Raw genomic sequence first — 14,797 nt, 5'->3', positions numbered from 1 at the left:
TAGATATTTGCAAGAATGCATATAAAATTATACCGAAATTTGGCTACCACGCATACCCTATAAATATTTAAATGTATTTCAGAAGTGCCCGGAGCTGCAGAAAGTTCAAGCCGCCGACTTAGCAAAACTATAATATATTCGACTTTAATTTATACTTAATTTTGATTATGGGGGATGTGCCTATAATATGGATAACATCACACAACAAGATTAACCAATCGCAACAATAGATGTATTTGTGCCGATCGATGCATACACATACACTAAGTAACAGAGATTACAGAGAATCATTTATATATGTGATATTTGATAAAATAGATAGCAATTAACTTTTGTTACATAACCATACAAAATCATTAATTTTTTGTCACCAGTTCCCAAATTGGAAAATTTTCCTAAATATGGATACAGTTTTGGACATTTTAGTGCAGAATTTAACCCTTTCGTTTTCAACATCACTTTCTACGGCGCTGATTCCTCTAACTAGGGTTACCAGATGACAGGATTTTTCCTGACATAGATTGGTCGTTTGTCAGGAATGCGGCCGGAATACGAAATTGACAGGAATTTTAGTGAAGTAGCAGACTTTTTTATTATGTACCTAAAAAGATTCATTATTGAAATTTACTTACCTAAATTCAAACCAAATGAAATTAAATAGGAATTGATTCGTATTTATCCGATATTTAATCACAAATCGTTCTTTTCATTGCCAGAGTACGCACGTAATCCTTGAAAATAATGGTAAAATAAGGTAAAGGAGGGGGGTAAGAAACAGAGTGTCTCCCTCGGATGGGATGCGGCCGCTTATCTCATCTCGCTCCATCTGAGGATGGACAAAAGATGGTATTGATTTTGCCGACTATACGCCATTCGACCGATGATGGTGCAAGTTTAAGCATGTTGAGGGTTTGAAAAACACATCATACAAGATGTATTGTATTGTATAAATCATAAAAACGAAACGAAACTTAGGATCAGATCAATATGGGTTTAGGCAAAATAAAGGGACCAGAGAGGCAATACTAGCACTTAGAGTTTTAGTTGACAGGCGACTAGAGGTAAACCTAGACACACACATAGCTTTTATAGATCTCGAAAAAGCTTTCGACAAGGTGGATTGGAAGAAGATGATGGGTATCCTGCGTGAAATTGGAGTTGACTACAGGGACAGGAAGATCATTTACGAACTATATAAGAACCAGGAGACCATTATCGAAGTAGGAGAAGAAAAAGGGAAAGCTAGAATCAGACAAGGAGTGAGACAGGGGTGTCCATTATCACCACTCATCTTTAACATTTTCATAGAGCAAGCCATAAAAATTATAATAGAGTCAGATTTGGGAGGGGTTAAGGTAAACGGGCACAAAATTCATTTCATACGTTTCGCTGACGATATCGCGGCATTTGCCAATGAGCGGGATGAATTACAAAAATTGGTTTCAAAAATGGATGAAGTTTTCAATCAATTCGGACTTAAAATCAATTGCAAAAAAACTAAAACTCTTACAGTATCAAAAAGCATCATGACAGCATCTAAACGCCCTAAAGTTTACAAATCCATCATATTACAGGACACACCAATAGAGCAAGTCAATAAATACAAATATTTAGGAAGCGTAATAACCAATGACTCTAGATGCACCGAGGGCATCAAACAGAGAATCGCTATGGCTAAAAGAGCCTTCAATAACAAAAAAGATCTGCTTAAGGCACGCATTTCAAAAATAGCCAAAAAACGATTGATAAAGGTGTTTATCTGGAGCGTTGCGTTGTATGCAAGTGAGACATGGACACTGAGACAACAAGATAGAAAGAGGTTGGAGGCTTTGGAAATGTGTTGTTGGCGGAGGATGGAGAGGATTAGCTGGACGGAAAGGACGACGAATGAAGAGGTCCTGAGAATGATAGGAGAAAAGCGATGCTTGTTAAATGCAATAAGAAATAGGAGAGGCATGATGTTAGGACACCTTATACGGCATGATAACTTTTCCTAAACATCCTAGAAGGCAGGATTGAAAAGACAAGAGAAGAAGGAAGACCTAGAATCACTTATCTCAGCCAAATAAAAAATAATGCGTCGTATGTGGAAATTAAAAGACTGGCACAAGAAATAAATGATTGGCGATTACTCCACCGACAAGAGCAAAGCTCTTAAGTTATGATGATGATGAAATCATAAAAGATGTATAAATTAAAGTTACGACGCAACTGAAGAATAAAAATTTGTATGAAAAACTAATAATTTGTGAAAATAAATTTAAGTTACCTACAGAATTTATAAATGAGTAATTACGCAAAAAGAGGGTTGTTAATATGTTTGACGCCAATGTTTGTCTGTCTGTCTGTCTGTCTATGACATCGTAGCTCACCAGCGGATGGACCGATTTTTATGCGGTTTTTTTAAGGTGAAAGCGACCTACATACCTCTTTAGGTGGTTCAAAAAACCATTTTTGATCCGATTTTTTGGACTAAGTACCCCTAATTTTTTTTACAAATGACTACTTTATTGCTGGTCTCATATTATAACTCTCTAGCTGCTGTCTAGAATGGGGTGCTCAATCAATGGGGGTAAATGTGAACAAAATATTAAAATTTCAATTTTCGTTTTTTACAAGATCACAAAGCAATTGACCCTAATATCTAATAAACTTGTATGTGCCAAGCTAACTATGTAGATGACGACAAGAAAGTAAATACATACATAAAAGAAAAACCGCACCAGCCTACGTCGCACGCGCATACGTCTGCGTTCATTTAAACAATTCCGCCGGGGTTGCCTCGGTAACTGTTTATGGAGTCGCGCCAAACCGGGCGCGCGAAAAAACCCGAGCCAAGCCGAAGGAAACCCGAATGCGGCAAAAAAAGGTTCAGTGTGTTCTGGTTTCTACTCAAGTTTGGTTTGGTTGCCAATAAGAATCAAAATTATAGTGACTCGAATGTTGCACCCAATGATTAGATTAGATTAGATTATTTATTTCATTAAATAAATTACTGTACAATTTTGCCTGAGCCAAAATTGGTTATTATGTAACCATCAGACTTACAAAATACTTATCCGTCGTCATGTTTCAAAGTGTTGTTTGATTCTTCACAGCTAAAGGGAGCTAACGAAAATTTGTAGTTTTTATATTTTAATTATTATACGTTTTACTTAAGGGCCATGAAAAAATTAACACGGATACAAGATTATTTTTGCAAGGGCAGAGTCTGACCAAAACCTTATAGGTACTAGATTAAAGTTGGCTCTATAGAAAACAAAACCACATGAGCGATGTTATTTTATGTTAAATTGCACATTAATACACTCTGACTCGTCGTTACACAAAACAAATTTGCAAAGAGCAGTATCGACCCCTAAATAATAATATTTAGGCTTTTCATCCTGTCAAATGTTTTACGTTACGTATTTAAAAATTAAAAAAATATACATGGTTTTAGAGTGGCAGATTAAGCGGTTGTCCCATAAATAAATTTAACTTCGACGAAATAAGGACCTCCATTTCATTATATTTATACTGCAAAGGTATAGTATAGTAGAGCTATATAAAAATATAGCAGGTTAAGTTTTCGGCTAGAAATGCTGGAGTGAAAAAGTTCACCATAGTATAATATAATATCTTATTTTACCGTCGCTGGGTAGAGTGCAGTAGCGCCCGCGACGTTGTAGCGTAGTAGCCCGCTCCCGCGCCCCGCTTGCGTACTACGCTGTTTTTACCCACCACCGGCGCTCGCGCAGGCTCTATTTGGCGTCCTTTTTATACGCTTATTGTTTAGATAAGGAAAACCTATATAGGGTCGGTTGCAATTATAAATAGTGTATTGGATAGGTTTGTCGTTTTGTTTATTGAGACGCTAGTACGAGTAGCAAGTACAAAAGCACAGCCGTGTTGATTTATGAATTTGTTCGTATATATAAGTTCTTTTTAATTTATTTTTTATTTTTAAGTATTGTCTTGTATAGGATCTCACCTAAATGTAGTAAAATGTGTCGCAGATACGTCGCATTAGAATAGAATATAAATTCTATTAAGATTCTCAGTAATGTTTGTATGTCAAACTGTAAGCTTGATTTGATATAAATACTAATAAATTTACCAATGAATAAATTTTAGCATGATTGTTTTACTTTACACGACTAATGAGGTCACCTTTGACGTAAGTACACACGAGTTTGATAGACTACCTAGTTATCCATCAAGTAAATAATTATTTAATAGACATACTACCTATGAAATCGTTTTATTTTACTACCACTTAAGTGATGTCATGAAACTCTTCTCGAACCAATATCGCCTATCATTGTGTGATTCAACAACATTTCAAGACTTACAATGATGTCATAGTTTTTATGGCGACCATACAATGTCTCGAGCTGGCTTGACGATAGAGACATACGATCGAATCGATACAAGAAAATACAGTCGATTTAAAAACTTCTCTCCGTAGACCGGGACGATTTTTTTCTGTCAAAATTTTAATGTTCCCGACTTGCAACTGCCCAAAGCTTCGGCCACTAGACCAAAGGTGACCGTGCACCGCCGAAACAACAAACGAGTGACTCACAATACCCAGAAGCTCCCGAACCGATAAATTTTCCGGCACGGCCCGTGCCAAGTGCCCCTCGAATTTCCCGGACGAAGTGCCTTATTTATCGTACTCGTTATAGCGATTCGGGATTAAAAACGGATTTTTAAATCCACCGTTTATTTTGGTTTAATGCGCCAGGTGCAATTTCATTGGATACATCGTCGCGGAAACGTGATTTTCCACTGCGCTGTACCGAGACCGAGAATACTCTGATACAATAACTTCAGACACATGATACAATAAGCCTAAGATAAACAAGAATAGATTCGAACCTAAATTTAATATCGCACACAGCACACAGACAGGGCCGTCTTAAACTATGCTGGGGCCCTTGGCTACAGAAGAATTTGGGGCCCTTTTGGAAAGTAAAGAAAGCGAATTAAACTATCATTTTTCTACTATGATCTTTTATTTATTATGAGTAAGCAAATATACTGTTACTGTCTGTCCTTCGGGCCCCCCTGAGGATGGGGGCCCTGGGCACGGGCTCCGTGTGCCCTTATGGTAAAGACGGTATTGCACACAGACTTAACCTTTTGGTGCGTTGCTTGATGAAATCGAATTATTTGAGGACATTTTACCGCTCAGTGCTAATTTTTAGGGTAAACAGGGTCCCATATTTTTTTTTGAGTAGACCTTCAATACATTAGGTACTTACATACTTACGCTTTGTAAATTGAATTGACACATATAAAACACATATAAATGACGTGCTAAATTATTGTTTTTAATAGGCATTGAAACTTCAACCTTCTATGTACTTATTATGACTGTCAATTTTTATGGCACTTTCGGATTGGGATATAACATCAAAATAATATAATATGAAGGTTAGTTACCCCATCGTTACCATTCATTGCTTTATATTTACCGAACCCAACTCAGGAAGCTCTACCTCCCATGGTTTATGTCATAATTAAGCTTTTAAGCTTTCATTAATAATCTATAAAAGTTATCGATGGTGGTTGCCATAGTAAAATGCAGCTAGCGTATTTTCTCAGGGTTATCATGTCTCAATGAATTTGTGACAGGGTTTTTGCACTAAATTCTGTAACAGAATTGAAACAGGCATTTCAAAATCCATGTCAATCCGCTTAAGGGCATAATTGGCATTAAGCACTGTGCACACAAGAAAATATTGAACGAGATAAAAAAAATATGGAGATTATTACAAAAAAAACTAACTCACAGTGTTAAAAATCCTCTTTTATATAGCACACCAAATAAGTAATATTTTTACGAGTTTTATGTTAATGTATTAATTATTATTGCTATGTAAAGTTATAACAAGAACAACAATTAGTAGAAGTGTTTAATAACGGCACTTGTGGCAACCCTGACTCAGGTCTTCATTTAGAACGTTGGTGGTCGTATGCAGGTAGGTCATAAAAAATTTAGTACTCGCCAGAACTCATTTCAATAGGTATAACAACATTTTAATTATAATAGTAAGGGTGGTTTACGTATAGTTTATTTTCCAATATGGTGGAATAGTATTTGAAATGGACATGTTTCTCACAGACATTGCGAGTGAAACGGAGGAGTTGTTTGTTTTTAAAGTGTATATTGTTAGTTGTAAGATTAAATCCTACCAGCGAGAAGTAATTAATATAGACACTCGTGAAGACAATTAAGTACCCTTAAGTGTATGTTATTTTTATCCCTTCCAAAAAACTAGTTTAATGATTGGTCAATTATCAAGCACGGTGCAGAGTTAGGATAGATGCATGCTTAGGTACTTACAGGTTTGTTGCTTCTGGAGAGGGTTTATGATATGTGTGTAGATAAAATCATGTAAGTGGTTCAAATATCCCTTATCGCCGACTATACTCTTAATTTTTCACGGAAACTCATATTACGAGCCAGGTGCAAATTATAACCTTAAGTACTTTTAGTAGTGCGATCGGGTAACGAGACGGCCGCTAAAACAATTCAACTCCTACAAATGTGAAGTGTCAGATAATGATATTAGCCAATATTTTATAGATTGTATAGCCTATTATAAATCGCTATCACAAACGTAAATGAACACATAAAAGTCTGCAACATATAAATGAACATTTAAGAACATGTCGTTCAACCAATCGTGTCGTTCCCGTGTCGTCAGTCAGTCAGTCTGAGTCAGTTGGCGAGTCGCCAGCGGTTCACCTGAGGTGCTCCCATTCGGCTTCCGTCGAGGATGCGACCTGACGACTATTTATAATAGCCTGACGAATACATTGATTAGCATGGCGAAGTACGGCGAGGACAGGTAATTTTTCACGTGGCTTCAGAAGTGGGATAACTTTATAAATTCAACATAACAATTGACAACAATTCGACGGAACCTAGCAAGGTACTTGATGACACCTGTAACAACCTGCAGTGTTATTTTCTGGTCTGCTACCTTATTCGTTGGTAAACCAGGTGGTTGATAGTACAAAGTTGCCTTATTAATACGTTTTAGTTTTACTGCCAGTCCGCGAAATAAATTGTACAGGTAGAATAGTAGCAAATGTTATTGTTGAGAAAAAAACATTGTTAGTTTTTGTAGTTACCGTAAAATTAAGCAGCAACTACTAATCCCGATCCGAGAAGGGTTATGTTTCTCACAACTCCATTATTGGTGCAAAGAAAGTTTTTTTTTTCAATTTCATTTAAATGTAAGTATTTCCTGTGGTATCTATTAAAATGTCTATTTATTTTCATGAATGAACGTCTAGTCGAAGTTGACGCCAATTCGTAGGCCCACGCACTAGTATAACGACGAGTCATAGTATAACGACCTTATTGGGGTTTTCAGAACGTCCGTTGATTGATGACTATCTAGCTAGCAAGAATGAACGTAACAACTGTAGGAACCCATCCACACAGAACTATTGACGTAAAACGTTAGCAAATATTATATAAGTACGATGTCGACGACATCTCCATTGTCGGAACCTAATGAGTCTCATCATAAAATTCTTACCGGCCAGGCTTTCCGTGAATTTTGTTCGTCATTCATAAAGTGGGCGTTATGAATGGGAAAAATCTTGGATGGGATGCTAGATTGTGCCTTAAATGCCAAGGGTCAAGAACCTGAATAACTGTAGGTTCTTATGAAAATGTAGTAATTTTCACACTAATAGACTATGTTCAATTTTTAGGGTTCCGTAGCTAACTAGGAACCCTTATAGAGTCCTTTACTCAAAAAAAAAGGTTTCAAACTAACTGAACATTATCTTTGCTTAGCTTTTTCGGTGACGATAGAGGACTCGATGTCTTATTTCAGTTTAAAAAATTTGTGACTTTCAAGTCTTATTTTACTCTTATCTCACCCAAAAACCTTTCGGAATAACCCTAACACACTTTATATCTGTCTTATATCTCTAGATAAGATTCTACAAAACAGCCCACTAAATCTCACATTTTAAATCATAATAGCAATAACCGAGTGACTACAATTCTGTTCAAAATATATTTTTCACAATTTGCCTTGGCCGACTTAACACAACACTCGTATCCGTAGAACTCCCCGGTTTTCGAAAGAATCAAACAAACAATCGTTCTCTAAAGTTGCCGGTCGTCACAAAAATTGAAATTTCAATGGGCTTGTTTTCCAATGCATCTTTCAGATTCAATCTTCTTGATCGGGACACTCTTGACAGAGCGGTCGTGGTCATCATTGGAAGTCTCCCTTTATGACACGTTTGACGGCTCGCCTCCAGATTCAATAGCGAAAGCCAATCTCCCTGAGATCTGAAACTCTTAATAAGCTACTTTTGAAGACTGTTTGGGTATGTGCATATTTACCTAATGAAATTAAACTCCTTTGATAGGTACTTTATAATTAAATACTATATTCTAATTAGATAATTTACACATAAACAACTTATATTGCATTCAATATACCAGACACTGAATGAATGAATGGAAGAAGAGGACAGGGAAGGCCGACCCCAAGTAAATGGGATAAGGTCTGAGAAGAAGAAGAAGATACCAGACACTCAATCTGATCATTGCCAACATCCTAAAAGTCAAGTCTTCTCATAGTAATCGTATTCAATATGGCCAGAATCTCAAAATATTTCAAAAAGCCACACCCAATCCATTTCCCAGACATTAGTATGACATATCCTAAAGAGATAGTAAATGATCTACATTAACTTTTCCTGAAAGCAAGCCAATTTTTTTTATCCAAACGGCATTTGGCGCCATAGCACGATGTTATTTTACCAGTTTAAGATAGTTCTTCCTTTTCATTCAGGCTTGTTGTGACAGGGACGGATGTTCTGAAACCGGCGGCAAATCATCATGCTACGACTCCCTTAGATAATACAGGTTATTTCCGATGTTACATATGTAACTCGTCAGACGAAATAATAAGGCCATCGGCCTAATGACAGCGGTCTATATTTAACACGGACATTTTGGAGGCGACGAGTTTTTGAGAGAACTGTACGGCTACCACCAGTTTTGACATTGACATAACGCTCACGTTTACGTAACTTACTTTCTATGCATCTCGCTCGTACTCGCATATGCGAGCAATAGTGCAAGCGAGATGTACAGAAAGTAAATTACGTAGACGTGAGCGTTATGTCAATGTTAAAACTGATGGTAGAGGCTCTGAGTGCTTGAGGTGAAACGCGTGATTCTGGTAACAAGCTTATTTCAAGTGAATTATGCCACAGACCTAAATGATTACGAAACATGAAAATACTGTTATTTTGGTAATAAAGTTTGATCTTTGACTGACACACTCATCAAAACACACAACCGAAATACTGCAGCTAGAAAATATACACAGGTTAATAAATATGCAGGTTAAAAAATAAATACGATGTGATTGTACAAAATTCAACTCTTAACAGGTTTTAGGGAGGTTTAACCTTTTAAACGCCAAACGCGCCGTTTAATCCATTTGCCGTGCCACTGAATAAATAATGCCAACCTAAAAGTGGGATGTTTTTCAGTAGATTTTAATCAAAAAACGATCGACGTCAAATGCCGTCTTTGGCGTCGTTGTCACGATTTTGCGTTGACGTCAATTGTCGTCTGTGGCGTTCAAAAGATTAAAGTTTGTATGGTATTTAAAGTACTGGAATTAAATTTTTAGACTACATCGAAAACTAATTTCAGCGTTTTTGTTGCCCTACGTGGTTTTAGTTTATATAAGGGACTTCAAACTAGGTGCGTTATGTAGGTGGAAAGCAAGAAAACCAATACCAGTGGTTTCCAAAATTTCAACAGCCATGACAGTTTATGTCAATTGTCATGAAAATTCATGGAAGTTTTCTCATCAAATCTTAGGCTTAGAAAGCACTGCGATTAATTTCTTGCGGTTTCAGAAGGAACCGCAATAAGTGTAACGTACGGCATGCTTCATAAGCGCACGCACTTGCAAGACTGAAAAGACATTAGACTGTAACCGCGAGAAAATAATCGCAGTGCGTTCTAAGCCTTTAGCTGTAATCACTTATACTTTCACGTCCTTCGCTCATAGCTAGTCGCAAACGTCTCAATGTACTTTAATTCGGCAGGTAGTCCAGCAAGAGTGGAACCAATGCAATCGGTGCGCACGACACGCGGGAGCCGTGTGCGGCTCGAGTGTAGCGCGAGCGCACGCCCGCCGCCACGCATCACATGGTATAAAGACGGCCGGCCCGTCGCCGATATCGCGCTCAGGAGATTCCGGGTGCAGAACTTTAGGTAAGTTAAACTATCATAACTATTTTGTATTGACCATAAAAGCTTCAAGAGTTCACTCTAGCGACGAACACAGTGCACTTACATGTAATAAATGCGAGTTCTCCAAAACAAGCATAGTCAATTAGTTATGTTGTGTTTACATATATATATCGTAATACTAAGGATTCATCAGTGTAATAAAAAAAGTAAAGACTTACTTATAGGCCTTGGCTTATTTTTAAAGTTTATAGTGAGCGTTTATTTTAAAGTATCCTATTTATCAGATTTTACTGTCTAGGATTATAATGTACACTAGATGAGTAAATATTTTTGTAAAATTTATACTAAATAAAGAAATTTATAAAACAAAACAAACAGTGCAACTGGGAAAAATAAAGTGGCGTTTGTTAATAAGCAAACAGCCTAAATTTGTAAGCGTATTTTCTATGTGATCTAGCCTGTCGGTTTCTTAACCCATTGAAGGCAACGCCTATCGTGTGCGGCGCAACCATTACGGTTACCATCAGTTTGTCACTGACATAAACGCCGTCGAGAACGTAATTTACTTTCTATACATCCCGTTTGCACTAATATGCGAGTGCGAGCGAGATGTATAGAAAGTAAATTACGTTCTCGACGGCGTTTATGTCAGTGACAAACTGATGGTAACCGTACTGGTTGCAATGCAGAAGGGCAGTAGCCTCGCGCGTCAGTAAAGTTGACTTCTTCGGCGGTCAAAGGGTTAATGCACATTAAAAGACACCAAACAAAGCAAAATCGGGAAGTTAGCTGCAGCAAGTGAACCTTATAAAATTTAAAGGCATCGTACATTTTGTAAAGGGTTGCTCGATAGGTAATTCTGAATAAAGCTGTAGGTATAATTATTTAGCTGACTGGCAATCTTTCACGCCAGACGAGTGCTGCAATTAAATTGTTTTCACTCAATTGACCGCAAACGTCTTTTGGTGCAAAGCGACAAACTAATTGTAAGTTATCACCAGCTCACCCGATTCATTAGGGACGGTGCCAATTCTCTGACCTTCATGTAATTACCTACGCTGTGATGGTATACCTAACCTAGATGGTTATGTTAGGGATTTTTAAGACAAAAATAAATAATGACAATAATACGAATATCACTGAACAACGTTCAGCTGATCTTAGAAACTTTCGTTTAGTTGAACTACGAAGTTTTTAGTTGCAACTTGCAACTACCATATACATATACCTACCTTAATGACCTAGACTTGCGTAACTACTTATTTATATGTACTTATAACTATTATCATATGTATTTACCTAGCCGCTAACGTTATAACATTTTGTGATATGTTAAATACGTACCTACCCGAATAATTAAAAAAAGAAAATATTTTTTGTCTCTTCGTCAATTGCTATTTCTTGTATTTAATTTTAATATAAAAGAAAGCAAAATCAGTATTAGTTTTAAACATTGCTGATTTTTATCTAAAACATTTTTGTAGAAACGGGAGAACCTCAGAAATTGCTCTGACCAGACTAACATATGCATCGGGGCACGAGCCCCGATCACATACAAATGTGACTCACTGAATAATTAGGTATTATATTGTTAATTTACTTAACATTTACGGCTCTTTCTACTAAAGTTACAAAATCAAAATCAAAGTAGATAATGTATTCATTAAGCCCCATAAATAAATTGTAAACCCCTAAAATTCTACTGGTTAGACTTCAAGCATGTTAATATATTTTTTCCTTTTTTAATGTGGGCAATCCAAGGATGTGGGTTCGAGTCCCACGTTGGCCAGAGTTGATCATCATTAATTTTTTCATTGTGATTGACATCTGTATTTACAATGTATAGATTCAAGTATGTTGATCTTGATCTACGACAACGCCCGAACAATCACAAACAAAGACACGTTGTTGTAGAATGACTCTTGCAATCATATGGAGCACCCATCAGGCATGCTCATTGCGACTGCAAAGATCTCGCTAATCACAACTGCAGGCTGTCAACGACCTAAAGTGCATCCATCGGACAATTACGCGAAAATAACCCTTAACGCTTACAGAATAGAATTATTAAAGGTGACTCGTTATACTGGTAAGATATGGTTATAACAAGCAATTATTAGTGACACGAGAAACAATTTCACGGGTCGTTTAATCGTGTTTGTATTTTTGCAGTTGGCCAAACGTTAACGGTCGTAGTATAGTATGTACTTTTTGGATTTCACGGGCCTATAAATCCCGGTCTTTTGATAGGCTTGCGTGAGGATATAGATCCAAAACGTAGAGGCCCTTTGGATTGGAGAGTTTTAATATCATGTACTTTTATTATTATATATATGTCGTAGTCAGATCGTATAATCCGCCGTATTACATTACGGCTAGCCGTTTTCAAAAACAGGGGCGTTTTGAAATGCGGCGGCTCGACGATTAGCCGGATTGTCATTGCGATACGTTCTTCAATAAGGCGGCCTACGTTTAGCCGCATCGTACTACTATTTTAGATTGTAGAGTGACCAGTTCTTTCGGTCGCCTACGTAACCGGAGTTTGACAATGTTTGCAATTTAATTTATTTTTACCATGGTCCCACCGCACTACATGTGTTTCTTTTCCAAAACAGTTCCTTCACAACTTAAATAGACGGAGCCCCGCAACCGGGGCTCCTATTGCTGGGCGGTTTGCCCTTCGGGCATCTGAAGCTACCTAACGAACCTAACCTACTTACCTACCTACGCTTTTTTCCCCAAAGTGTAATGTTTTCACGGACGTCTCACTAATCAATAGGTAGGTAGGTTAGGTTCGTTAGGTAGCTTCAGATGCCCGAAGGGCAAACCGCTCAGAAATAGGAGCCCCGCGAAGCGGGGCTCCGTCTAGTTAAGTTGCTATGGAACTGTTTTTTGAAAAGAAACAGTCCGACGAACTCCAGATTTGATGGACACCCCAGCGTTTGTCAGGCAGCGCCACGGGTGTTAAAAATGGGAACTATAAACTGTCAAAGCGGCGACTAATGACTCGCTGTATTACATTACGGCTAGCCGTGTTGAAGAACGTATGGCGCTGAATACATTCCGGCGGATTCTCATTCAGCCGCATTCAATCCGGCTAATCGTTAAACCGCCGCATTTCAAAACGCCCCTGTTTTTGAAAACGGCTAGCCGTAATGTAATACGGCGGATTATACGATCCGACTGCGACATATATACGGATATATACAGATACATTTATGTATATAGGTACCGATATCAAGTACATAACTTGTCCTCTATCAACCTCGTTTGCCTCTAAAGTAGTATTTATTACCAAGATCGTAGTTTTAATGCAAGATGTTGGCAAACAAGCAAACAACCCAACAGTTAGTAAGCAATGACAAGTCCAGGGGAACAACCCCGATTATAACAATAATTATGCTCTTTATCGACCTACTCAGTGCTCGATTACTGATCTTTGAATAAATGCTGCGTGAAAATTTTGGCAAGGAGTTTTGTTTGTTCCTTTTTGATAAACGGTGGGTAATTAAAACACAGTAATTAGGAAACCTAAATGTCTTGAATTTTGAGCTCAGTAACGGACCAGCCGTAAAGTTTACGAAATTAGTGCCTGACCCGTTTAGCTGCAGTTAACACTGTTTAGTCCGACGCCTAGTTGTTACTATGAATCTGTTTCGCGTGCGCGGACTGGAAGTAATAACACTGAGTACTGAGTGTTTGCTTACGTTGTAGCATGTGCAGTTTTTTAGGTACTTATGAAAGCTGACTGAACTTTTAACTTACATTAACTCTACTTATAAATCTTTCCGCAATTTAACGCGTTATTTCAAATATATCTACCTACTGCTAGAAGCCAACGTTTTGTACTTAACTAATTACTAACCCATGTAATTAGTATATTATATGTAGGTACGTATATGCATTTATACCTAAAATACAACTTAAAATTGAAAATTAATACCTACCTACTTAATAGTCTTGTCATTCTAATCATAATCACAATATCTTTGGAATATTTATCGGGCGGTATCTACGTCTTCTTTTAGTTGTACGTTAACGATTTTTTTATTTAAATTTCAAATATTACTGCCCGTAATGCCTGGAACTCAAACAATACACGAAATGGTCAAAAAACGTTTTTGTGACATAGCTTTTAGATGTAAGTCTGTAAGAGTGCCTGCTAACAGCCTGATTCAAATATCATATACAGTGTGGAAAGATATGTCGGGCCCCGGAGGGAAACTACCTTAAATCCTTAAGTTGGCTCATTTTACTTTAAGGAGACATTCCTTTATTTTTAAATAGAAATAAAACTGCATTCAAAGATTATAGAAGAAATAAAGGAATGTCTCCTTTAAGTAAAATGAGCCAACTTAAGGATTTAAGGTAGTTTCCCTCCGGGGCCCGACATATCTTTCCACACTGTATATGGTATTTGAATCAGGCTGTTAGCAGGCACTCTTACAGACTTACATCTAGAAGCTATGTCACAAAAACGTTTTTTGACCATTTCGTGTATTGTTTGAGTTCCAGGCATTACGGGCAGTAATATTTGAAATTTAAATAAAGAAA

General features: G+C 37.3%; 1 protein-coding gene across 2 annotated transcripts in view; it reads left to right on the top strand.

Annotated features, from left to right (window-relative positions):
* The window catches only part of LOC134793541 (protein vein), an 83,402-nt gene that overhangs the window by 61,322 nt on the left and 7,283 nt on the right, over positions 1-14,797 (top strand). For both annotated transcript variants that reach the window (XM_063765149.1, XM_063765148.1), the window contains exon 2: positions 10,096-10,264. In XM_063765149.1, coding sequence (XP_063621219.1) covers positions 10,096-10,264 — 169 coding nt within the window. The remainder of the gene's footprint in view (positions 1-10,095; positions 10,265-14,797) is intronic.

This window comes from Cydia splendana, chromosome 9 (assembly GCF_910591565.1).
Source record: "Cydia splendana chromosome 9, ilCydSple1.2, whole genome shotgun sequence".
Lineage (NCBI taxonomy): Eukaryota > Metazoa > Arthropoda > Insecta > Lepidoptera > Tortricidae > Cydia > Cydia splendana.
The sequence above is the reverse complement of the archived record's forward strand: the minus strand, read 5'-3'. Positions and strand labels throughout refer to the sequence as shown.